The sequence below is a fragment of the Dermacentor variabilis genome, chromosome 6 (assembly GCF_050947875.1).
Source record: "Dermacentor variabilis isolate Ectoservices chromosome 6, ASM5094787v1, whole genome shotgun sequence".
In the NCBI taxonomy this organism is placed as follows: domain Eukaryota; kingdom Metazoa; phylum Arthropoda; class Arachnida; order Ixodida; family Ixodidae; genus Dermacentor; species Dermacentor variabilis.
The window spans coordinates 172,237,825-172,265,191 of record NC_134573.1 but is presented as its reverse complement, the minus strand read 5'-3'; the positions used below and the strand labels follow the sequence as shown (position 1 = coordinate 172,265,191).

General features: G+C 45.6%; 1 protein-coding gene across 1 annotated transcript in view; it reads left to right on the top strand.

Moving 5' to 3' along the window:
• The window catches only part of LOC142585789 (cubilin-like), a 270,644-nt gene that overhangs the window by 93,507 nt on the left and 149,770 nt on the right, over positions 1 to 27,367 (top strand). The window contains exon 2 of the mRNA XM_075696798.1: positions 11,311 to 11,553. Coding sequence (XP_075552913.1) covers positions 11,397 to 11,553 — 157 coding nt within the window. The 5' untranslated portion in view covers positions 11,311 to 11,396. The remainder of the gene's footprint in view (positions 1 to 11,310; positions 11,554 to 27,367) is intronic.

The following is a 27,367-nucleotide window of genomic DNA, read 5'->3' as shown; positions in this document are numbered from 1 at the left end:
GGAACAAGAGATTACAAATACGTGAGAGCTCGGAAGAAAATACGGCCAAAACAAGCGGGAAACACTGTAGCGATACTGCGATTTCGGTGAGTCGGAATGCATCAGTTCGTGCAAGAAAAGCTCAACAACCAGAACACGGAAGGCTTGGAGTTGCCAGATGCGCTCCATACTGTCCGTGCTTGTTTGCCTGACCGCAGTCGTCGCGCTTCTGTTCCAAAATGCAAACGGCGCTTTTGAAGCTTCCAAATAGTATACGTAAGCTTTTGTCTGGCTTTAGTAAACACCAAGACCACGGCTAGTATTTGTGGCTTGACGCTGGCATGGCTGGGCTCGGCCGTCCGGCTCACCAAGTTCTGGAAGGCGACGCGAAGAGGAAGCCGCCGTAGCCACAGTTTATCTAGGCCGGCCAACCACGGTGCCGCAGGATCTCGGGAGCGGTCGCTCAGGTCGAGCGTGCTCAGGTCGAGCGTTCTATTCTCGCGCTATCTGCGCGTGAGCCAATCTTCTTCGCCCGCCGCGGAGGCGACAGTCGCGCCGCTACATATGCATTTTCATGCGTAATTGTACCCAATCTGGAGCCACAGTTTCTGAACTTGGGTTCTATTCACGCTTAAGAACAAAAAAGAAAGCACGTTTTTCGCATAGATGCCTAACAGAGTAGTTAGGTCGTGAAAATTATGCGGGCGTCCACATTAACGCTTATCCTTTCGCCTCCGATTTCTCAAAAGGAGATATATAATTGAAAGAACGAGCACCGACCCGGAAACAGATACGCAGTTGTCATTGAAATACTCCCTTGTGCGACCTGCCATTTTCGGTATTTATGACAGCCTCTGTAATCGTGACCCGCCGTGGTTGCTCAGTGGCTATGGTGTTGGGCTGCTGAGCACGAGGTCGCGGGATCGAATCCCGGCCACGGCGGCCGCATTTCGATGGGGGCGAAATGCGAAAACACCCGTGTGCTTAGATTTAGGCGCACGTTAAAGAACCCCAGGTGGTCAAAATTTCCGGAGTCCTCCACTACGGCGTGCCTCATAATCAGAAAGTGGTTTTGGCACGTAAAACCCCAAATATTATTATTATTATCTGTAATCGTGAACACTTCTTCACGCATTGAGCATTACCGAGCCGATCGGACCCTTCCTTCGATAAGGCGAACAGGAATAGTCAGTACTGTGCGTTGCTATGTTTGCGATTAGTCACAGTTGTGAAACATCTTGATACGGTCATTTGGTCTTCAGCGTTTCGGTTATTTTAATAATAAAAAAGAAAAATTGAAGAAAAAAAAACACCTCGCACATGGCCGCATGCCGATAACCTTGCGTGTAATTTTTGTTTTGAGAGTCTTGCTTGCGGACTTCAGCAAGGAAAGTACGGTATTACATTTTGTAAGTGCCCGCAGTAACCTCCTTCAGTTCCTCTCGAGCCATTATCCGTATTCTTGGTCCAGTCCTCGCCAAGCTTCTCCCGCTCACTTACCTTTACTTCCCGTACAGCCCGGCAACTCAAGCGACACAGCCTACACGCGCTCTTCCACGCGATTATCCAGCATACGAAGCACTGCGCCTGTGTGCGGCCGCTACCAATTCGGTTATCAAAGGAAACCCCTGGAGTGGAGACATCCTCCGAAGGGTGAAGCCGCGGACGCCGCGTACGTTACCTCATGTTCACAAGCAGTGGTGAGAATTGGGTTTGTTGGGCTGGTTTGCCAGTACTAAACAGTGACAAATAGAACACATAAGAACGGCACCTATTTGTAACAAGTTAACCAGTTCGGAGGAACAATATACACTGCAGAGCGAGAAGGAATTTGAGAACACAGACAATTAATGAAACGGTTGTGTCCCAGCGCAGTGGTATTGTACGACGGCATTAGCTTGCCACAGGAAGGCGTGCATCGCACAGCCAAATGAGACAGCATGAAAAATTGCCCAGCAGGAATTTTTGAATCCGCAGTTTGGTTTTAGCTTTAGTACCTCGGTTTCATCGTCGATCATTTTCATGAACTTAGCCGAAACGAGCAGAAACGACCCATAACGAGCGCCTTCACGGCAACAGGGTTCTGCGTTTCCTTTTTCTTTCATCTTATTGCACAATATATGTTAGAATAGCAGACTATACTCGGAACCCTCATCAGAGTTTGCTGGTGCAGTGCTCCTTGCCGCATTTAAATACGCGGTATTTTTTTATGAGCTAGTTATAGTCCTGTTCTCTACATTTATTTTTCATTTGTATATAAGTTCTGGCAACACTTCAATAAAATCGAATTGTTAGCGATTATATTGTTTTCTTTCTGTCGTCCCTGTACAACGTCATGACAGGCCAAACCAATACAAATGCAGTTGCCCGAATCTTCAAGTATTCTCGCAGGCGGTCAACGCTTACTGCCACTCCAGCAGTAACTTTACAGACTCCGCGACCGCTACCAAATCCTAGTTCGGGGCCAGTCCTAGCGGAGATAGCGGCGGCCGCTAATGGGCTTCGTATGACCCTTGCCGCCTGATTTTTGGTGGTCCGGCTACCATCTAATGTAGCCACTGTTGTACTTCCGAGCGAGTGCAAAACGGCGTCGCCTTCGCTGATCCGTGCTTGCGCAAAGCAAGGTATTTCCGGGAGACCGCGTACATAACTGTTAGGCTTGCGGTAATGGAATGAGCGGTAAAGGGGCTGCTGGTTAAAGAAACGCTAACTGCAGGCACTTAAGTCGACTAGAGTGGAGCGGGAGCGTGCTCCAACCTCTTAGAAGTAGTTGTAGCGGGACCAGCCGCAGTGGCGAAGCGACCATACGTAGTTAATCAAAAGGAGGTACAGGAGTAAGGTATAAGAGAATTTCCGGGTCATTGACCTGAACCATATACTAGTGTGCAATACAGAACAAGAATAGTTCTGAAGGCCAGCTTCAGGATCGTGCGATCAGAAAACCGGATTGAAAAGGAATAGAAAGAAAATAAATGCTGAAAAGGTAATTGGGACGCCTTTAACAACTCGTAATTCGTAAAAGAATGTCAGTAAAAATTTTATTTTCCGCGAACCCATCAGTCGCGCCCAGTTGGCGTCAAGAATTGGTCTAGATTCGCCAGTGAACTCTGTTAATAAACCGCAATACAGTAATTAGGTTGCTACTAACGACATATGCGCTCGGAAACCTGCATACATATAACAAATATAACGTCTTTTTAAGCGCTTATGGTCGCACAATTTCGTCGAAGAATCGTAGCCCCCCGCCCCCGCAGCCTATAGAAAATAAAAATAAAAACTAAATGAAAAATAAAATAAAAGTGTTTTCAACATTATTAGAGGTCACACACGCTATTTCGAGCTTGTGAAACAAAGAGAAGATGAGGTTAAAGCCAGTCTTCTAATGTTCGAGCCCGTGCAAGTTCCTGAGTGCGATTTTTCATTTCTGCATGCTCATTAAGGAAGAGTTCACTAATTATTTACGGTGAATAAACGAATAATGATTCTTCGGAACGCGTAGGTTGCTCTTCTTCGGCACGAGGGAAAAAAAGGAAGTGCTCCTTTCGCAACAGCTCAAGGCAGGTGCACAGAAAAGTGAAAATTAATTGGACTTGTGCAAAATGAGAAATCAAATTACCATACAGCAACAGAATGAGCGCCGTGCAGAACTCTTGCTCTAACGGCGATAGTTAGACATTGTGTTTTAATAATTAAAATGTTTAAATTGTGCATTAAGGAATAAGGAATGGACGAAACACGAGACGAACTTGCGGAAGTAGAAATTCTCGCTGTCATTCCTTTTATTCACATCCCTCTATCTTTCCTGAGTAGTGCTTGTGACTTTGAGATAGCCGGCCCTAAATGAGCCCACCATTCTTATTTATTTTCACTGAATAAACTTTTTTCTTTCTTTTCTTCTAATTATATTCTGCCTTTTCCAGACCGATTACTGAAAAAGACGGACGTCATTTGGATAGCAAGGGCCACAGAGTGCCATCAAGTAATTATCAAAGCTCTATTGACTAATATTTGATCAGTCTGCAGCTGTGAATTCGAAGCCAATCAACGCTCAAGGTACGTCCACAAAATATGTATACTGAGACATACTGGAGCTAACAATACTTTAGAGTTACTTGTCCCGAAATGCGCCACACTACGCATACTTGTGTCCCGCAAAGCGTAAAGGACACATTTAGAGCGCTAACACTCTGAATCAACCAAACAATGAACCAGACAATTGCTTGGTTGATTGATTGATTGATTCATCAAGATCATCATCAGCCTATTTTACGTCCACTGCAGAGAGAAAGCGTCTCACAGCGATCCCCAATAAGCTGTGTCCAAATCCACGACCCACTGACAGTTGCCTTCGAGTAACAAGAACGAAACATATCTCAAAGGCTATGCTTCAGTGAGCCGCATACGCTACAAGTTATTGCGGATACGAAAGCACGCCATGGCCACCGTGTTTCACATATTATCTATTATTTTTTGCTTTTCGTCAGCTGACTCCATCCTCTGTCGGCAAATTTCTCAACTTCATTACACCAACTAGTTATTTGCCGCCCATTTCATTGATTGGTTGATTGACTGATCGTGTTGAACTTCCCAAATCAACATGATGGGGGCTATCAGAGACGCTGCATTGCAGGGCTGGTGGTTCTACCTGTGGTTCTTTGAACCACCCACAACATGGAGCGTGGGCGCTATAACGTAAACCTATTCCAAACTTTTCTATTCCAATTCTGCAATCAGCCCTCCGCGATTGGTCAACAACTTTTTTGGACCACCCACACTTCACCTGTCTGTCACGCGACATCACGAAAACCGCGATAGCTCCCCATCTGATATGACGTGTACACACTATTATGCGTGATTTGATCGAACAAAAGAAAAAAAGTTATTTCTGATTCGACGCCTTTTTTGGCCTTTATAGTCCTCGGCTATTGGTCAAACGTTTTCGGGCTGCACCCTCTTCACCTGCCTGTCACGCAACGTCACAAAACCGCAAAAGATCACCGCGTCAAAGTGACGTGTACACGTTAAAGGTGCATGAATATGCCGAACAAAACTGAATTTTATTCTGAATAGCCACAGGCTGCCCCGTTCCGAAAGGAATAAAAGATGGCTGCCGCCGATCGCTCAGGCACTGGCTACTCGCACCTGCCGGAGAGCATGAGTTTATTTGCTTATGATAAAACCTTTTGAGTAGCTGTGTAACGTATTCGAGCACTTTCGGCCCGTTTACGACCTCGTTCTGCCAACTCTTCTTTGCTTAAGATCCGTTTTAGTGTTATTCTTAAGCTTCCGTTGTATGCCGCCGCCATTTTCGACCAGCCACCGCAAGCTAAGAAGCTAAGTAAGGGAAAGTGGACCAGTCGCAAACGCCGGCACCACCCTCTTCATCCGGTTATCGACTTTCAGTGCAGTGGCTAGGCCCCATCGAATCCTTCTCCACTTGAGCGTGCTCCTCGCCTATTTTCAGCCAATTAGACAAGACAAGCCGCTCAGTGCAGGCAATTTTATTCGTTTTTCAAGCACACAAAAGTGACCTATGAAAGAGGGGAGCGTTTGATTGGTCTGTTCAGACAACCCTGCGGGTCACCGCCCGATGCTTGCGTCGGTGGTTCCGCAAATTTGACGTCACGAGATTGGAATAAAAACATATTGGAATAGTTTTACCTTATATGACCCCATGAGTAGCTTTGCATCTTTGCTCCATAATCGGAATGCGGCTGCCGCGGCCGGGAATTGAACCCGCGACCTCGAGCTCAGCAGCAAAACGCCATTGCAGCTGAACCACCACTTAAGGTGGCTTGTCGTGGAAAGCGATAACACGTAATACCAGTGCTTTAGGCACCAATTTTAGTGACAGATATAACCCGAGTGTCGTGGCAGTCTTGTATTTATCGCAATATGATTATTGCTTAAGCATGAGGCCATTTGATCCTGCAACTCTAACATCTGCACTAACGTAAACAATCAAAAGTTAATGATGCGTTAATGTATTGCGTTTAGTGTTACATTGAGGGGGGGGGAGATAAGGAACAAGACGCGGACGTACGTGGCGTAAACTACCAACTTTTTTAATGCTGTTAAAGAAAACGCTTATATACAAGTTTATATGGCGGGGGTGGGGGAGATATAAAAAGATATCACAAGGTGACGACATGTGATGATGTGTTCGGTCGGAAAAAAACACAGGTCACGTGCACCCGTTCACCCTGGCAAACTCGACCTCAACTTCGATAAGCATGATGGACGGAGTGCTTACGCACTTCTATTTCTCTTTTGCTATCGCAAGTGCTTCCCGTATTTCTCGCTCCGTTTTTCTTTTTGATATGCCAATGACTGTGGTGCTTTCTAGTAGCACCTCCTTCACCAAAGCTGAGGTCGAGTTTGCCAGGGCGAACGGGTGCAAGTGAACGATGTGAACGATGTGTATCCGGCCCACCACATCATCACATGTCGTCACCTTGCGATATCCGTTTATGTCTCCCCTCCCCCGCCACATCACCTTATGTATAAGCGTGTTCTTTAACAGTATTAAACAAGTTGGTAGTTTGTGCCACGTACATCCGCGTCTTGTTCCTTATGTTCGTCAGCGTAACACTAAGCGCAGTACAATCTTGAACGTCCACCAACTAGCCCCGTTCATAGCTTTACAAAAATTAAAAGTTAATTAACAAAACATTCCTGATTAGCAGTTCATACCCTGTACCCCCCCTCCTCCCCGTGCAAGTAATATTCATTTCTTCAGGATTTTCAAGCTGAACAAATGGAATTGCGCCATCTGCCATGATCTCCTTGCAAAGACGTTCTTGGAAAGAAAGAAAGAAAGAAAGAAACAAAGAAAGAAAAAAAGAAGAAGAAAGAAAGAAAGAAAGAAAGAAAGAAAGAAAGAAAGAAAGAAAGAAAGAAAGAAAGAAAGAAAGAAAGAAAGAAAGAAAGAAAGCGAGGAAAAAAACACGCGCTGCACTTTCGATTCGAGCCCTGATTAATTTTCGTGACTCATTTTCTGGTACCCGTATTATCACTCGGAATGTTCTTCTAACTCATGCTAACTTGACCAGGTTTAAATTATTTTGTAATTCCGGAGCTTCTCCTGCATTAAGTTTCACTTTTAAGCATGACAACGAAAACTGCAGGAGAGCTCACAGCTCGGGATAGCGATGTGACGCTTTAATTTAGCTCTTGTTTAAAGACCGGGAAACAGAAGTACGAACCGCAGCGTGCTGCGGTGCTTCTTGCTGGAATGTCTTACTGGGCTCTTAAGCAAATTACTTGCAACGCGTATTCGTTGCACAGCGAGGCAGTAAAAGCATGCACGCTGCTCCAGTTTATCATTGAGACTGATGTCGAGCCTGCTAAGCTTATTCTTTCCATTTGCTCGACAGAACGCGAATGTACAGAAATTGGGCCATCTAGTGCAATGGTATAATAACTCAACCCGGGTTACGGGAATGCGAGACGAAAAGCCTAATTCCAACTGGAGGGACGCTTACCTTAGTTAACAGCAGTTTAACCCGATGTGAGGGAACGCTGCGTCTGCTTAAGTAGCTAAGGACATGCACGTTCAGTCTGGCTGTTATGAGAGTGGTTGGATACGTATCGCTGAATGTCGCTTACCTAAATAAAAAGGCATTTTGGGACGGACGGACGGACGGACGGACGGACGGACGGACGGACGGACGGACAGACAGACAGACAGACAGACAGACAGACAGACAGACAGACAGACAGACAGACAGACAGACAGAAAAATTAGCGGTACTATTCATTTCAGTATTGCCGCGTACTTGAAGGACAATCTGTCAGATGCTGCGAATTGCTGGAGAGATCCCGCCAGGCGACGCCCAGTTATTTCTTCGAACGGGCGTACCGTCCGTGCAATCACGTTATCACCACTAGCGCCACCGGTGAATCGAACGCAGTTGGTCGTCTTGTCTTGGACCTGTGTCTGAGGAAAGAAGCCCCCGCGGGACGTTGTTATTGATCCGGAGTTTGTCATTGCTCCTTAGCTTTCCTTTTCAACGCGCCCAACAAAGGCAAGTTGTATGTATAGCCTTCGAGTCAGGATAACTCCGAGAGATAAAAAAAAATGAGGAGTGATCAGTATGCGCATAATAAAGCGAGAAATAATTCTGCTCCTTCGCCTTCTTACGCCTTTGTCGGAGTTGCACCCAAGAAGTATCGAGTCTTATGAATATATATCGGGGTCAAGCCTCAAATGAACACCGCATTCACGCAATAAGGGGTAACAAAACGGAAACTGCGATTTGCTAGACGAAACACCAGGTGGGCTACGTTTTAAATCAAATCAGGTGCAGTGTTTCGGACCCAGAGTCCGTGACTTCCCGTATAAATTACTGGGAGGCAAAGAAATTAGCAATGCAAATTTGTCCCTCTTTTTGCGTCCCCGTAAATTTGCATATCTTGCACGAATCGAATAAACAGAATGCTACTGTATTATGTTTTCATGGTGTTCGTAAGGAAGGCAAGATGAGCAACAGTGACTAGATTTATTTATTTATTTTGATTTGTGAATTTCGTGCAGCAGACAACAACAACAACAACCACATCAAATAGAATATTACTCTGATAAAGCTGTATTCAAAAACTTGCAAAGTCTGGTAATTCGCGCGAAGTAATTAAACTAAATCCCGCTTCATAGCGAGGCCAGAGAGGCATGGAAGTTTGTTTTATAATTACAGGATTTCTGTGTATTTGTACCCGCTTATACTGCACTGTTAATTTCCGCACAAGCATATGTGCTTGTACAGTAGCGCATGTGTTTATATATATATATATATATATATATATATATATATATATATATATATATATATATAAGCCCGCGAATACATGCAAAGTTCATAGGAGATGATTGGTAGCGTTAGAAAGAAAAAAAAAAACTGGTTACGTCGCCGTCGCCGCATCAACGTCGTAACAAAAAAGGAAAATAAAGAAGTTCACACATGTAATCGTTATAATAGTGTAACAGCAGATCATTGTTAGCGCTAAAAAATAATGGTGACGTCGCCGTCCCCGCGTCAAGGTAGTAACAACAAGGTAAAAAAGGAGGAAAAATGACCAACCCTTCCCCTACCGGAAAATTGGAGTAAGCGAAGCTTGTCCTGCGTGCACTTGAGCTTCGTCACGGTTAAGTAACCCACAGGTAACGGTGCCGGATTGGTTCGGCCTCCAGCTCGCTCAGCACGGGATATTCTTTTCGCTGCTGTCTGAGTGCCTGAGCTCGGGCGGCTCTAACGGCTGGATCGGCGCGCCGACGGTGGGCCTTCTCACGGGCGATTTCTCGCCGCCGCTGGTCAAACGCTGCCCGTTCTTCGGGGGAACACACAACGCGTGGCCGTCCCATCTGTTGTGCGAGACTGAACTGAACGGAAACGAAGCCAGTGCACCGCGTGCCATACCCTTTCCTGCCCTTTCCCTCCCCGGCGGAAGCGAAACGGTTGTGATTGGTTGCGCGCGTGGTATGAGCGCGCGCCTATGCAGCTGGAATCCTTGCTAATGGCTTACGCTCCGGCACCGGCGCAGCTGTCAATTCATCAAACCACTCTTTCTCGCAGCTCTTCTGATCTGGGAGAAACTGGGCTTTTGCGTGACGACGACAATGCCACTTGTGAGCCAATACAAGCTTCGCTTGAAAAAAGAAGCTGAGGTGTGGTAAAAAAGAAAAAAGAACCGATTGTGACGGCATTTCAGCTAAATTGATACGACATATCTGCAAAATAAATGCGTAATTGGAAATGTTAACACATGTAATCGTTGTAATCGTGTAATAACAGATTATTGGTAGCGACGGCTAGACATGCATAAGCTAGCTAAACAAGTAAGCAAACGTTAAGTAGTAGCCGAGCCAAAGAATGCTTGCGCATTAGTAGACAATTTTCACCATTTCTGTAGCTTTTTCCTGCATTGTGTTGCTGTTTTACTGTTGACTATCGCATCCTTACCATTGCAACGTTACTATAGTAGTACCTTAGCACATGTATACTCCTCGTTCCTGGGGATATTCGAGGTGGCTCGGCGTACGTTCGCTGCAGACGCCGTAGCAGAATATCTTGGACAACCCACGGAGCATTCACACGTTGGAGTGCAGGCCTGCACAAAACAAGGTGCGCGGGTCAGCCCACGCCCACGCGCTCGGGGAATGATTGCTCCGTTTCGTATTGCGTTAGAGCGAATAGCCTTCTTTCGCTCTTTCGCCAGTTTTCGCGGTCGGCGGCCGGTCTTTCTCCGCATATGGCGGGGCCAACGCGCGCCCGCTTAACCGAGCTGCGTTGGTCAGCCTGACGCGAACTAGACATTTGAGGTGCGCACACGCGCTCTCCCGCGAGAGCTGCGTGTTGTCTGAAGGTTTAGTGCGCCGCGGTCGGTGCTGGCGCTGCGTCGGGCGTTTCCCCGCCGCACGAGGCCGACGCTTGCAAGGCGCGTTAGCCAGCGAAGTCCATTGCGCGTCCCTTGCGGAGTTTCGACGCCTCGTCTTGCCGCCTCGCTATAGCTTCGCTTAGATCGACTCCCACAACGCGTGGTGTCTGCACGATTTTAGTGCGAATAGTCGGAGGAGCACGTGGTCCTAAGGTGACCTAGCTTTCCATATGCTTCTTTAAATAATAACGAAGACTACCAACCTTTAACGATCTGATGGCTGCCGTACATATTGAAATGGTGCGACTTGTTCGCGTGGCCATCTTGTGTCGATGCGCATAGCGCAGCCTTTTTTTAATGAACGCTGTAGTTAGGAGATGTTGGTGCAATGAGGCGGCACTTAGTACTCCTTTTCGCATATATAGAGGGGATACACACTTCATATGAACTTAGAATCTATAACTAATGAAAGAAAAAAAAGGTATCCTAGACCGACGACCATCAGAAAGATTACACAGGTGAGCTCTGGTAGCTAGTCTTCCAGAAATTTCAAAACAGGAAGCAATATCGTTGGAAATTATTTATTACAGTTTCTTTCAACTGATGTAAGCTTCCTTTATTTTTATTTGACCTCATAGTGCTTTCAATTTTGTTCCACAATTTACCACACCTTTACGTGACCTGATCTCGCGTTTTATGCCTTTAGGGTACGTACAGGTGTAGTATGCGAACTGACGTTGCGTTTGCAGTGTGTTTTACGTGTCTTCTATTGCGTATCGTACGCGTTCGGGCTGGTTCGTTGGTGACCTGAGCAGACACAGCGCAAAGTAACGGGACCTCCTGTTAATAATGACGTCCCGTTATGTTGCGCTTTTTCGGCTGAAGTTCCACTGCGAGTTGTCGTCTCTAGTGCGTGCATGTCGCGCGACTCCTAAGCCTTCGTCCTTTTCCTGTGCGCAGGTCGCGGCTTGCTTCGGTGGCCGGTGCGAAGGAGGAGCGTCGCACATTTTCGTTACAGGGTCGGGCATCGACGCTCTCTCGCGATCATGGGGGCGGCGCGGGGCCCGGCAGTTCGCCCGTCGCCGAGACAGCGTCAGGGGCCTCTTCGCTTCCTATCCGCTGCCAGAATGCGTTGGTCCATTTCGCTGCTATCGGCGCTGTGCGCCGTCCTGCTCTACCTGCCGCCAGCGTCCAGGGCCTACGGTAAGTGCGACTTCCGGTTCCGGTTTTCCTTCGTCCTTTATACACGCACTGCTTCTATGTTACGGTAGGTCAGGTAAAAAATGACTTACCAGGGATGCGTCGATGTTGACGCTGGAACAGTTGCATTAGTAGCGAGAACGAATAACTTAAAAGAGAATTTGCCAAGCATTGCGCAGCAACCACGAGGAGCTTATCATTAATTGCGTAAATTTTGAGCTGGAGTCGTTTGTGCCATCTCAGTGGTTTTTTAAATTCGATAATCTGTTATTCATACGATAATTTTCTTTTCTACTGGTGATCGCGATATGTACTGCGGCAAAGCTTCTAATTGGTACAACTTCTCTGATGCACGCCACAAATTTCCAATAATTTGTATAGGCGGTTATTTCATTGAGCTCGGCTGCTGCTACCCGCTGCATTTTTCGCTCTATCAACAGTCATTCAACGCGTTCCGCTATCAGCATGCTCACCGACAGAATTTGATTCTAAAGCGTCACGCAGTTCTTTTAATTGCTATTGCGATAGAAAATATATGGACATTGAAGGCTAATTTTCGCCGTCGCCTTTGTCGTAATGTCCTGAATACATTTATGTATATGTATGCTACGTTCTGTCTATGCTGTATATGCAAGGTATATGTTATAGTATTCAAAAGGCAAACTTTCTCAGACTAACCATTATGTTTTTGATTAAATTATTCCTTATAATTATTTCAGCGCATAAAGAGCAGTCATACATCATTCCATTCACAGCGGATGCCTTCTGTCTTAAACCTTCGCAGATACAAAAATAAAGGGCAGCAAAATATTAGTGCTCGCAATCCGAAACTCTTGTAATTTCCGTGACACCGCTTTTTACGGGAAGCGCAACGGAGCCTGTGCGATGCCATTATAGGCACTGCCACGGCGTGTTAAAGATTACAAGGCTGCTAGGAATTTTGACACCCCACGTTTTGTCGCATCTGCGCATGTCTGGAACACCGTCTCAGGTGTTCAAGCACGATGCTAACCCTTGGTATTGCTGTCAATGATTCGCCCTTCGTGCAAAAACTGCCATCTTGTTTTTTTCTATCATTTTCCGCGAATAGGCCGGAAAGCCAACACGGCGGGTAATAGGAGAGAGAGAGAGAGAGATAGATTAAATTATGGGGTTTTACGTGCCAAAACCACTTTCTGATTATGAGGCACGCCGCAGTTGAGGACTCCAGAAATTTCGACCACCTGGGGTTCTTTAACGTGCACCTAAATCTAAGTACACGGGTGTTTTCGCATTTCGCCCCCATTGAAATGCGGCCGCCGTGGCCGGGATTCGATCCTGTGACCTCGTGCTCAGCAGCCCAACACCATAGCCTCTGAGCAACAACGGCGGGACGAGAGAGAGAGAGAGAGATTTACTATGGCAGAAAAACTGAGATGTCGGCCTGAATCAAAGTTGCGACTTGCTACTTAGCATTGGGGAAGGGAGGTGAAAGTAAAAAGAGAAAGAGGCGGGTAATAGGAGTTGGACCAGAGTTGAAGCTTGCGGGTAGGTTAGTGCCGTTGACGGCCCAGGCACAATTCATCATGCGCAACGTGCTGATGGTGCAAAATTTTGCGAAGTAAGGCATTCAACATTATGTAAAACGCCTGCGACAAGGAAAAAAAAAACGACAGCGCTGTACACAAATTAAAAACAGTTTTGACGTCGCATCACTAGACAGAAGGTGGAACGCTTCTCGAATAACGTTCTTTCACAATATATATCACAACCGTGCTCCTCACACTACAACAATAATAAAGGCAGCCGCTGCAGCATGCACGGACCACTCTTTAAAGATTCACCAACCTTTCGCCTGCACTGACCCAATCCGTTTTTCGTTCCTCCACTTGGAAATTCAGGAGTGGAAGCAGTTCCTGAGATCAGTAGCTTACGTAGTGAATGCAGATAAATGTTCAGAACCACTGAGCCGGCTTCTTTCGTTGGTCAAGAGACCGCTAACATGAACGCAAAAATGTTCCTGGTTGTTTTCACCCCTGGTGAAATGGCAAGCAATTGTCTAACTGACATCATGCTTTCTTTGTTTTTCTCTTTTTCGTAACGTGCAGCTACTTTATCTCTTGCAGTTTTCAAGTAATCCTTGTATAGTTCATTATTTGTTTTTCCGAACTGCTGTATTGCATATCCAAATGCAACTGTCTTCTTTTATATTTCTACCATTGTAAATGAAGTGTACTTGTATTCCTTCATGCGAGTGTTTCTTTTTTTTTTTTTCGACGATGTTTTCTAGGAGCGCGAGTAAAAAATGTTAGCATCCCTGCAAGCTATGGAAGCTATGTTACAAGCTCACTGTACCAGTATATATACGCACTGCCTATGTATAGCCCGATTCACCTTTAGGGTATGTTTGTTTGTTTTCTGTTTTTTTTAAACGTTACGCTGTGTATAACGTCTCAACGCAAAGTACCTTGCTGCTTTTATGTAATACTTCCTGCTATTCTTGGTGTTCTGATGCAGTGTTTATCTCTTTATTCCTTTTCCTTTTTTTCTGTGTCTTTGAGATCTTTCTGTACATTTGTAAATGTCATCGTTTTGTGCCAATGTTTATCTTTTTGTTGTTTATGCATCGATATCTTTTTACCGTTTTTATCTTGTGATAAGCTGTACCACATGCCCCCCTCACGCTATGCCTCCTCGAAGGCCTGTGAGGTCTTTCTAAATAAATAAATAAATAAATAAATAAACAAATAAATAAATAAATAAAAGAAAGAAAAACGCTTCCAATGAGGTACAACCATTTGTTGAGATTCCTCGATGAAGTATGCACCGCGACATGTAAACAAAGCGAACGGACGAGCTGGTTCCTGGAACTGAAGCCAAAATTAAGGGATTTCTGAGGGAATGGTGGTGAATAGATTAGTGCTTCAAAGCTGAAAAAAAGAATGGCGAAAACACGTGAGCGGGCATGCTTCGCTTCTCACACAACGTTTGCCACCATTTCTGCCACGCTCCTCAATAAAAAAAAAAAAAAAACGCACCTATCCTCTGTTTTTAATAAAGACAGTGTGCCCTTAAAGCAAATGTATTAACTTTGCTACATTTCCCAATTAAACTATCCTCAGGTCAAACGGAACAAGTGTACCTCAGAAGAAATTTCTCGCGGGACTCTATACTTGGAGCCTACGCTTCAACCTGTAGTTAATCATCGTTTCTTTTGCATCGTATCCTTGCGCAGTAGCTTTGCCTTCGAGGAACAAGTGTGTTTAGAGTCAGGAGGACTATTTGAGCCATACATTAGTTCAGTTAAAAACCAAATTATGCATTAGAATAAATGACGGGAAGGAGAATATTTTTTAATTGTATGCTGTTGCAGCTCCTAAGATCATATTAGGGACGGAGGCGAGCAGACGAGAAACTGCTCACACGAAATAAAGGTTTCGTGAATCCGACCTCTGAAGCGAACTGGTTATGCCCGATGATTGCAGGCACGTAAAAAGAAAAGAAACATTCATTGGAATGCTGAGCGTACGCAGTTTTGGGTTAGACGTTAAACTAACCAGTCGGTCCATGCAGACTCTGGGTATGATACTGATGTATCACAAATCCAAGTACGCCGTCCATGGATCTCCTATTTGGAATGTCCCGCACCATCGAATGAATATACCAAGCACTTGCTATATCTTAAGTTTTCTGAAACCTTAAGCGACAGGGCTGAAGTTTTAGTGGTAAAGGCGAACTACTCGCGGGAGATTTCGAGCCGTCTGCCGGCGACAGCGAGAACGTCGTCATGGTTCCGGAACCTTGCGATGGAAATCATCATGATTTTGTTTGGTCGTGGTTTTGGACGACATCGAAATGTGTATGGAAGGAAGTAGCGGACGCAGACGTCATGGCTGATTCCAGCGCTAACGAGTGAGCGACCGCGGAAAAAAAAACTGCTTCAGAGCAGTTTTTTTTTTCACGTGCTTGCGTGCGATGGCTGCCGATTTACCGAAATTTCTCGCGTACATTCAACTCTTTTCTTCCCACCAACAATGACCAAAGTGGGAGGGGCGTTTAGATTCGAAGTAAATTAGCAAATACTGCGTAACGAAGATTGGTTGCTTCAGCGATTCGATGATCGATTCATCGACAGGTTTATAATTACCGATTGACTAATTTCTCAGTTTTGCTATCCTGGTGAATGTTTCATTGCTGCACGCGCAATTGACGTTGGCTAGTTGTGTCTCAGATCCTTGGCAACGGAATGTTTAGAACAGCAGCATAGATATAAAACATTACACATTTGTTTTGGTTTTCAATTCTTCATCCCAGAGCAGCAAGCGCTGGGATCACCTTGAGGTGTCCCGAAATTTATACCGACGAGCCCAGCTTCTCTGTTCACCTAGTTTGGCAATTCTTTGTTCTTCTAATTTTTCGTTGCCCATTTCGGTGCATCTTGTCTTCGCCGTTGACGACCTTCGCCACCGCCGATTTTCACTGCGCTGCAGCGCAGACTCGACGCGCCAGTAACGGGCTGCGGCTGCGGTTTCGATCGTCGCGAGAAACGTGCGTCGGACGGCGGCAGCGCCCGCTGTTTACCTTGGCACCTCGTCGCCGTCCTGCGCTTAGCACAACGTCAACCTCGAAGCACGGCCGCGGTTCCCGAAACTGTCGGCTAGAGGAACGCGCCTCTGCTACTACCGCTGCCGGCAGCCACACACCTCTCGTGTGCCCTGCCCGACTTCTTTTTTTCCCTTCCGTTCTTTCCCCATTCTGCGTCGTCAACACTTCGACGGCTTCTCTTCTTTCAGGCGCAGTCTTTCTGCCTGTCCTTCCACCGGCTTACGCCTGTCGTCTTACCGGCCTTGCTGCAGATTTCAGATTTCCTTGCCCCCCCCCCTCTCTCTCTCTCTCTCTCTCTCTCTCTCTCTCTATATATATATATATATATATATATATATATATATATATATATATATATATATGTATCACTTTTCTGTATCAAGGCAAAAGCAACGAAGCGTGTAATGACGATCACAGTCTATCGCGCAATCCATCCCTTCTGCCTTCTTTCTTTCTCTGCAACATGGTAGCACACGGATTTCATCTAGTTATCCTCCTTGTCTTTCCTCCTTCTGTCTTGCGCACTCACTCACTCTCTTTACTTGGCGTTTGTTTGAATGATTCTTGCCAATTCTTTCTAAGTATATCTCAATGCACAAGGGGCAATGTCGGCCTTCGGACCGATAAAAGGAAAACAAGGCGCGGTGCGTACTTATGTTTGCTAAGGCGGCAACCAGGCGCGCCCATCAGCAAGCCCTGACGAGGAGAAAGCAGCGCCGCGCATGCGCAAATTCGCTTGTGACAACCGACAGGCAGGCGGAGTGGGACGAGAAAACAAGATCTTTCGGAAATGTCACTCCGAGCGACACATACATCAAAGACAACGAAGCCGTGTAATAGAGTTCTGACACCCTTCAGAAGTACTATAATCATCATTATTATCATCATTATCATTATCATCATCATCATCATCATCATAACAACAGTAATAATCATAATCATATATTTATGTACACAACAAGACAAAGGCCTCTCCTAGAGAACTCCCAATTACCTATGGCTAGCTCTAGCTGATTCCATCTTATGCCCGCAAGTTTCCTAATTCCATCACGCCACCTCATTCTCTGCCATCCTCGCCAGTACTTCCCTTCCCTTGGCGACCATTCTGTACTCCAATGGTCCACCGGTTATCAGCCCTATGCTGGCTCCCGAGCTCCATTTCTTTCTCCTAATGTCAACTAGAATATCGGCTACCCTCGTTTGCTCTCTGATCCACACTGTTCTCTTCCTGTCTCTTGACGCTGTGTCTAACACTTTTCGTTCCATCGCTCGTGGCGAGGTCCTCACCATCTTCAAAAGTTTCTTTGTTAACTTCCAAGTTTATGCCCCATATGTTATTACCGGCAGAATACAGTGATTGTATACTTTTCTAGCGCACCTCTTAGGCGCCCGTTCCTTCGGCGAGCGTTGACGTCCTTCGTAACCGAGCGAACGAACACAGCGAAGGACGAAAAAGTAAACGTGGAGCGCAGCGGGGGATGAAAGACGGCGATAGGGAAGATAGCGCGAGGAGGAAAGCGGAGGAGGAGGTTATAGCGAAAACGTGAGAAGAAGAGCATAGTGCAGCGCAAGACGAGCTCCGCGGTGACGATGGCTACAAGCTGGCGGCAGAGTAGCGCGTGTCGTCTGTTCACCGATGACGCCACCGATACCATATATGGAAACAAAGCACTACATAACGGAGGTCTGTCTGTCTGCGGCGGCTGCTGTGAATCGCGCCAACGCGTCACCCACGTGCTGCCTCTTGCGATCTCTCGATTAGCGAGGTAGTCGCGCCATACTTCGCTCCGTTTGCAACGTGCCGCACGAGACAGATTGTCCGCGCCAGCCAATATATCGCGAAACGGAAAACATGTATAGAGCTGCGGTCAAATTTCGCATTAGAGAGTATATAAATAGTCGGTGAATTATCTTATTGCATTCTTTTTTCTTCTTTTTTTACCGTTTGTTACGGCTTTGCTAGCAAAGCATAGTTCGCATCCGGTTATTGTCTTTTGCAGAGTTGTAACGCTGAAATGTTTGTACAGAGGAGTAAGAGAAGAGAAGGAGGATGTTGATGTTTATAGGTGGAGCTAGCCTTGCAAGACATGCCGGCAATTGCTCCGCTTGTTTCTTCAGAGCTATTGGCAAGGTTAGTGACTTAGCGAGAAATTTACGCAATTTTGTCTGGTTGTTTATCACGTGTTTGCTTTTTCGGAGTCTTAGCGATTTTTAGTGACTTGTTTTGTGAAGTAAATAGTCAGAACAACGACTTGGCAGAAATTTCTCAAAGTAGTTCGGATAACTTCCATGCTTAGCCGCCATTTTATACCAAGGGGGAGATATGAGACTCCACTTGAAATACTGAAGTTTTTAATAGTGAGCCATTTGGATTCATCAAAGCTGCTTTTTCTTTTAGGTAAAGCACAATCTTGAGATCTGACACCACTTCAGAAAATTTGGGGTTGTTTTCTCTTTTGTCATTCCAACCACCGACTTGCCACCGCAGGAGATAAAGCTGTAGTTAAGAAAAAAAGACACGGAATCTGTCCAGGAACAATAAAACATAAAATACACAAAATTACTAGCAAAATATCGTCATTACCATCATCACTTAGCGACCTTGCGCTGAAAATTGGATGTTCTGCGCCTCAATATGGCGACTTTGTCAAAAAAAAAACAGAAAAAAGAGAGAAGAAAAAGTCACCGCCCCTTCCAGTATGTGAAGATGGTCGAACGGTGAAGCTGTGGAAGTCAAACGTCTCAAGTAGTCTATATTGCAAATCTTTTGTTTCACCATTATTTCACCTCATTTTCGCTTTTGCAGTATAGGCAGCTTCTTCCTCAGGAGTACGCACTACTCGTGGTCTTCCCATAGATTTAGCTGGGTTGGAATGTGCGGAACCAGAAAAACAAAGCTCCCTATATTGGGCGCCAGGCCAACCACTGAAGATGCGGGCGCTGCAATCGTTCTGACGATTGGTTGGATTGGTTAGACGATTCACATCTTTGTGTTTCTTAATAAAGTTACACACACGTTCGACTGCGACGGAGAGAGCGACGTATCTGACGGTATGCCCACAGTACGCCGTCGTCGCTTGCGTTCGATGTTTCGAGCTTGCTCGGTGGCGTGGTTAGCAGCATCCGCCCAGCATTGCCACTTGCGATTCTTCAATATTAAATTGCTTCAAAATTCAATCTGCGCGTCACGTAAGACAATGAATGAGGCAATGGCTCATACCCCCGCAAACGCTGCCTCCCCATTACGACGACAAGAGGAAAATTAAATTCTACGCCTTAATGACGAGCGGCAACGGACGCAGCCGTGGTAAAAGTTGACGGCGCTCGAGCCATTACTGATGATGATAGCTTTAGCGGAGTCCGACAACGATGGTACAGGGTCCGCATAAACAGCTTCGCTGTAGAAACGTTACCATCACTCGTTATTAGGTGTTCTACGCTCAAATTCATTTGATGACGTAATTACCAGCGCGTAAATAAGTCCCGAAAGTTTTGAGTATGCGTGTCGCTAAATCCGTAGGTGAGGTTTCCGTTCCTGTAGAGAGAAGCCGAGTGCGTGAACCCACGTTGCGGCGCGGACGTAACTTGTCACCCTCTCTTTCACTCCCGAACAGTCAAGAGAGGCAGTTCGCCGGACGATAGCGGAGGCCCCATTTCGATCTCCCCTTTCAGTACAGCGCCGTTCGTCGGAAACTCTGGCCCTCGTTAGCGGAGATTCGAATGAGGTTTTGGTGCTGCAACGCGTCCGTGATTTCCGCACCTTCTTGCCGTCGCGCGAGTCCCTTTAAAGCGCGCCGCGATGAAGGCCGGCTACAGGCAGCTGCCGCTGATGGCGGGCTCATTACGAACTGGCGACGCTATATTTTAATGCGTCCCGGCAGCCGCCACTGGACAGGACAGTCCCCGACGGCGCGGAATCAATTCAGGGTTTCTCGCTACGAGTAGGGAAAAAGAAACAATAATAATAAGAGAACGGGATAGAAGCAGACGTACGGCTTCACGGATCTCACTGCGCAGAAGTTGGGTTCGGCGCTTGATGGCGAACTCGGTCTCAATAATGCGGTGCAGTGTCGCAGAGTCTGCAGCGGGTGTCAGCCAATGTGGGAAGCCAGCAATCCGATGCGCACCGTTCTTTCGCTACGCATAGCTAGGGATCTGTCGTTTCCTTTACAGCAAAGAGGCAGACGACGCTGCGAAACGACAAAAAAAGAAAAGAAAAGGGTAAAAAGGTTAAAAAAAGGTATCTACCGAGTAACGAGCGAGAATTCCAACTTGTGGTGACACAATTTTGCGTTTACTAAGTGCCGGTATTGAGAAAAAAAAAAGTGTAGTTGTTCAGGTCGCGTAATGCATGGAACATGTCACTGATGAATTATTACAGTAACGACATGCTGTTTAGGGAAGGTAAACGTACAGTAGAGGGGCGCGTAGGGTTAGCTGTCCTAAGGAGAGTAAGAAACCTGCAGGCATAAGAAGGTCTCAGTTGGGCGCAAGAGAGGCGTAATTGGATATCTCTGAGGGAGGTATTTGTTCCGCAAGCGACATAATATAAAATGGCGATGACGACGACATCGGTGATGATTGTAATGAAGAAGCTGGTGGTGACGATGCTGATGATAATGATGATGACGGTGACGACGCCGACGAATACGAGGGGACGTTGCAATATTGCGAGCGTCCAGCACGTACGCTGACCTTGCGCGGGGCTCCACTCTGCGGCGCGCAAAACGTCAGGCATACGTGCCGCGTAGCGTCCAATGTGACGGACAGTTACAATCGCATGGGATATAGTGCTGCGGCGCGTCGTGCAACCTACAAAAGCGATGTATTTCTACGTTTATTCCTGCTTGACGAGGCGGCTTTAGTCTATGCGCGGGCATATGTGCGCTGCGTGCATAGTGCGTGCATAGTGCATAGTGCGTGCAATTTTCCACCAAGCTGGCTTCGTTCATGGCGTTCTCATTTTTTTTTTGTTACTTTAATGCGGTATTGTGGCTGCAGGTTGACTTGTGGCAGCGTTGGTGAGCCATATGCTCTCTCACGAGAGCAACAGTTGCGACTCGTGGAAGCTTCACTTTCTTTAAGACGAAAAAACTAATTTCAGCTCACGGATTGTCCCCTGTAATCGCAACGAGAGCCTGAGCTTCAGAATGCTACAGACGCAGCTGCGCATTTTCGTTCGATCAGCAAATGAAATCCAGCGAATTATTCAATGGCTCGCCCATGTCCCTCCGCGCTAAAACAAGCATTTAAGTACTCAAAACATTAATAACTGGTGTTCGCTAAAAGACTGTTTGATATTATTTTTTAAAACGTCATTTGACGCTTTACGGTCGCGCATGCAGCTACGTTCTTAGGAAAATAAAATTTACTGTTTCTTACTTAGTACTTCATTATATTATAATTTACGTGTTATATTTATTATTTTGTGGACCATGTTTCTTTTCTCTCGAAGTTTTCTATGGCGCAGTATGTGATAATCAGTCTTCGTTTATTTTACTCTTAGGTTTTTCTTGCACGCAAATGTATTTAGAAGCTTAACCTGATTGTTTCTTGGTTTAAATTGCTCCTGACACCTCGTAACAATTATTTTCAAATGTATGTACTCATATTAAGCGATTATTGTGCGACCTAACGCTACTATTTTTATAAGTGCGATTTTTTTATGTGATAAATTGTGTCCTGCGTCCTCTTCAACCCTGTGTAGCACCTTCACCCCAGGGCCCCCGGGGTACATTTACATGATCATTAAGTAAAGTAAAATGACTTACACGCTCCATTGTAACAAAAAGTTACAACGGTCTAAGGGGACCCTGAATAATGAAAATGAGTCTGGCTAAGATAACAACAGTTTCACAGTTAACTTTCGCACTAAGGCGATTTCTCTGCACTGCATTTAGCTATCGGAGGCACATAATTATTACTGAAGAAATTCAACCTCGCTAGCACGCGCGCACTTTCAACGGCCCTTGAAATCCACGACTACTCCCTCGAAGCGGCGAGGCAGGTTTGCGCCCAAGATCCATTCAAACTACCGGATTTCGATCACCATTGCTTTCGGTGGCCGTGCGAGTTATAAATAAATATAAAATTCAAATAAGGCCACCATCATAATTTCCGTATCTATGAGCTGAATAACTATAACAAATTTCATATTCATCCAGCGGCCCATTTAGACCGTTTGCTTGTGTCGTTCACCTTCCCTTGTCGCTCGAGTCTTCGTGGGTGAGATTTTTCTAACAACCGCGAGTTCTTTTCCAGAGTACGCTAGTCTCATTATAGCTTATGGCTGATAAGTTCAATACCTTTATGGTGCACTAGTATGGGCCCCGTGTTTCTTTTAGGTTTTTCACAGAAGCATGTTGCGTTGTTAGGTGTAGCTATCTTATCTTAGGCACGTGTTCTGTAGAAGGTGCATGTTGTAATGTGTATGTACTACAACGTGCAGTCTATATAGGCTCCAACAATCAAATTAATTAATTGATCAATTACTTGATGAAACATAAAATAGTTGAATAATTTGTTTAACTAATGGCGATTTTTAGACTCCCAAAGCAATTCCTGCGTTGCGAGAGGCGCCATAGTAGTGTTAAACGGTAATTTTCCTCAGATGTCTTTTTTTTTTACCTGCACCAAAAGCACAGAACATCAGAGTACGTTGCGTTACGCTTCCCAATTTACCATGGCGGCCGCAGCCGGCAGTTGACGCCGCGACCTTGTGCTCAGAAGGAGAACGCCATAGTCATTGAGTTGGGTACAGAGCAATCTCAGTTAAAGGGCTGATGTTGATCAGTAAAGTTAGCTAAACGTATAGATATATACCTAAATTACGGGAGACTGCAAGCACTTTTAGAAGACTAATAGCTTTTAGCATAACTTTGATCTTTGCCCACATTTATTTTAATGTGCAACGGTCCTCGCCCTGTGAACCGATTGGGCCCCAGGTCGGAGTAGTGCCATCTTCGTTACGGGCTAAGATGGACGGGTTGAACCACCACAATCTCATTAAACATCCTAACCGCAGACCCGGAGGTTCAAGTTCATTACAACCCGTGCAATGAAGAGGTGCAGGCTGCTGAAGTGTATGGGGCGCAAGCACGTCGATACCAGAGCCTTCGCTTCGCAAACGCAGTGCAGCCATCTATCGGGAGTTTCGGCATCGGTGCGACTGCTACGACTTTCCCAATCTGGAACGTGATGGCGCCACCACCAAAGGAGGCCACGAATGTTCTTTCGCAGCAGATTCGCCGTTTTCCCAGAGATGGGAGGGCTCAGAAAAAAAAATTTATATGGAGAAAAATTCTGTTTTTCGCTTTTTTATATGACGACATTAAACGTGTTAAAACAATGTGCGCAACTATACTCAATAAAGCGCAGCGCAATGGTTTGCATCATGCGAAAATTAGGTCGGTGTCACTTTGTGAGTATCAAAATTCAGGTAACATAATTTCATCCAGTTTGAGTAACACTTCTGACGTTGGTGGCATGCTTCCTCTGCATTGTTGGTTGCTGAGAGCGGCAAGTTCGACATGCGTCACTTGTCGGGAGAGACAGGACTTGACTAACGGATGAAAAACTAGTCATGGTGAAGCCCTCATTGACAATGACTCAGAAGATGTGGTTTTGAAAGCGTTGTCATATGCTTTTCCTTGTCAGATGCTTTACCTCGTCATATGCCTTGGCACATTTCAAACAGCGCCTGAGTATGTCGCTTTTATTACACATGCATTACTCAACCATACATGGTGGGCGCGTTTACGCTGTATGAACCTCGTTTATTACACAGTCATATGTGCTTTGTCTATGAGGTATCAGATAACACCAAGAACCTTTTCCAACGTGACGCAGATCCAATATTATTGCATCAGACAGCTGAGCATACGTGTTCGAAGTGGAAAATAGCAGACACGGTAAACATTAAAACTATACACTCTGGCCAATCACGAACACGAAAAATGCATCAGTTCTCGTAGATGATTATCAGTTTTCTTGTTTGTTTGTTAAAATCAACAAGAGTATGCGAGCAGAAATGCTCGTCAGGATATTGCGGTACCTTTCGTACTGCGACATTTCATACTGCCAGCTTTTTTCCGGTGTAATTTGTATGCATCAGACGAAAATGTCCATTGATTGATTGATTGATTGATTGATTGATTGATTGATTGATTGATTGATTGATTGACAGTTTTATATTGGCATTATAGCATTTTTGGATGCTTTTTCGTACAGACAACCAGTTCCCCTGACAGTATAGTGTATGTTTAGCCGCTATACAATACTGCGTTAGACAGAGCACGCTTCAAAGGGAAAGAAGTGAAAGCTTGTATGTTTCGAGCTTTTTGGGCGCTGCTCACGGAGGGGTGTTTATATAACGTTTTTAATAATAATAATAATAACAATAATAATAATAATAATAATAATAATAATAATAATAATAATAATAATAATAGCCGTTACAGCCCCACAAAAAAGCGGGACAGAGCCTTTCTTGTGCCAGTAACAGCAGCGTGATGTTTCATTTTGTTTTTGCACGGCGGAACAGCGTCGGATCAGGTGAGCTAGTGCAGACCGAGCTCACGCCGCAAAGGAAGCGAAAGAACAGGTTCTTTCTCAGGTTTTTTTACCGCTCGCGCATCATGCTCTCATATTCCGAATAGATTCTTCAAGGCCGCGAGAGCTTCTCCGTTACTATCGAAGAGGTCGAATAAAATCGACAGATACTCTTACTTCTTACGTCCCTCTGAACCCTCTCGTAATCCTATCTTTGATGTTAGAGCAATAAAATACAGCACGTAATAGCAGACGTCGTCGTTTCTTCTGGGCATCCTCTTGTCTTCACCAGCGTCCCTGGCGCAAGGCAGACGCGGGATTTCCGCGAATCCTAATGGGCTAGCGCAGCGCTCATCTTCTTTTGATGAACGGTAGAAAATATTATGCGTCCTAATACCTAACCCCAGGTATATAAGAACTCGTATTTAGAATATGTAGCCACAAATGAGAAAACAAACGCTCAGAATACATATCTGTCGTGGCGCGAGCACTCTTCTCGGCTTCGCCATGCGAGGCAGAAACGCGTCATTGGCTGCAGGCGGTTACCCTTCTTCAACGCGTGACGTACCAACTCCTTGCCTCATCTCCACTGCGTACTAAAAAGAGGGAACGAACTGCACATAAGCGCCAAGTAACGCAATATAGCGCTCTACAACTCTCAAAGTCTGTCACTGAGTACGCATTTTATTTGAAGTCATCGATGAAAGGAAGAATGCTGGTCATGCAACGTAACCAAAAAAGAAGAAGGGGTGAATCAATCCAGGCAATTCGATGGAGATTTCTCGGCGTCTGGCAGGTGTCGTAATCATGTGTCCTTAGTGGCAGTTTCGAGAAAAGATAACTATATACCTATCGCCACCAAGGATTCGATCCTGAATGCTCGGCATGTGAACCGTCCGATCCCTTTGTCTGTCGCACCTGTCATCCTTACCCACCATGGTTGCTCAGTGGCTATGGTGTTGGGCTGCTGCGCACGAGGTCGCGGGATCGAATTCCGGCCACGGCGGCCGCATTTCTAAGGAGGCGAAATGCGAAAACATCTGTGTACTTAAATTTAGGTGCAGGTTAAAGAACCCCAGGTGGTCGAAATTTCCGGAGCCCTCCACTACAGCGTGCCCCATAATCGGAAAGTGGTTTTGGCACGTAAAACCCCATAATTTTGTTTTTGTCATCGTTGTTGTTTACCACTGTAACGCCATTTTACGAAGCTGCATGGCGCATTAATTTTTATTTCTAATATGTCCGCGCTGTGGTGCAGTAGAAGCGCGGCGTCATCCACGCTCCTTGGGTACCACGCTCATCTGCAATTTTTCAACTCTGCGGTCAAGAGCCCCGCGGCCACCCTTCTGAATTATTCTACACGGGCCACTTCGTGCCGGAAACCGACCTCAAAGCGTCCACGGAGCGCAAATCTTTTGCTAGCATACTCTTAAGAACGTGAATTTGCTCCCTGTGTCATGCGGTTCGTGTTGATGTCTTGAACCGGAGCGTAATGCGCCGTCTGCTGCTGAGAGTGATGTACCTGCACGAAACTTCTTTCTCATGCGGAACTTCTCATGAGGAAAAGTTTAAATTTCTGGAGCGACTTATCTGCTCACGCATTAATCGTTCGTTATGCATATTAGCCAATTCTTCTTCTTCTTCTTCTTCATCATCATCATCATCATCATCATCATCATCATCATCAGCCTGGTTACGCCCACTTCAGGGCAAAGGCCTCTCCTATACTTTTCCAACTACTCCGGTCATGTACTAATTGTGGCCATGTTGTCCCTGCAAACTTCTTAATCTCATTCGCCCACCTAACTTTCTGCCGCCATCTGCTACGCTTCCCTCCCTTTGGAATCCACTCCGTAACCCTTAATGACCATCGGTTATCTTCCCTCCTCATTACAAGTCCTGCCCATGCCCATTTATTTTTCTTGATTTCAACTAAGATATCACTAACTCGCGTTTGTTCCCTCACCCAATCTGCTCTTTTCTTATCCCTTTACGCTACACCTATCATTATTCTTTCCATAGCTCGTTGCGTCGTCCTCAATTTAAGCAGAACCCTTTTCGTAAGCCTCCAGGCTTCTGCCTCGTAGGTGAGTACTGGTAAGACACAGCTGTTATACACTTTTCTTTTGAGGGATAATGGCAACCTACTGTTCATGATCTGAGAATGCCTGCCAAACGTACCCCACCCAATTCTTATTCTTCTGATTATTTCAGTCTAATGATCCGGATCCGCGGTCACTATCTGTATTCCCTTGCCACTTCCAATACCCCACTACCTATCGTAAACTGCTGTTCTCTTCCGAGACTGTTAAACATTACTTCAGTTTGTTGCAGATTAATTTTTAGACCCACCCTTCTGCTTTGCCTGTCCATGTCAGTGAGCATGCATTGCAATTGGTCCTTTGAGTTAATAAGCAAGGCAATATCATCAGCGAATCGCGTTACTAAGATATTTTCCATTAACTCCTATCCCCAATTCTTCCCAATGCAGGTCTCTGAATACCTCCTGTAAGCATGCTGTGAATAGCATTGGAGAGATCGTATCTCCCTTTCTGACGCCCTTCTTTATTGGGATTTTGTTTCTTTCTTTATGGAGAACTACGGTGGCTGTGAAGCCGCTATAGATATATTTCAGTATTTTTACATACAGCTCGTCTACACCCTGATTCCGCAATGCCTCTAT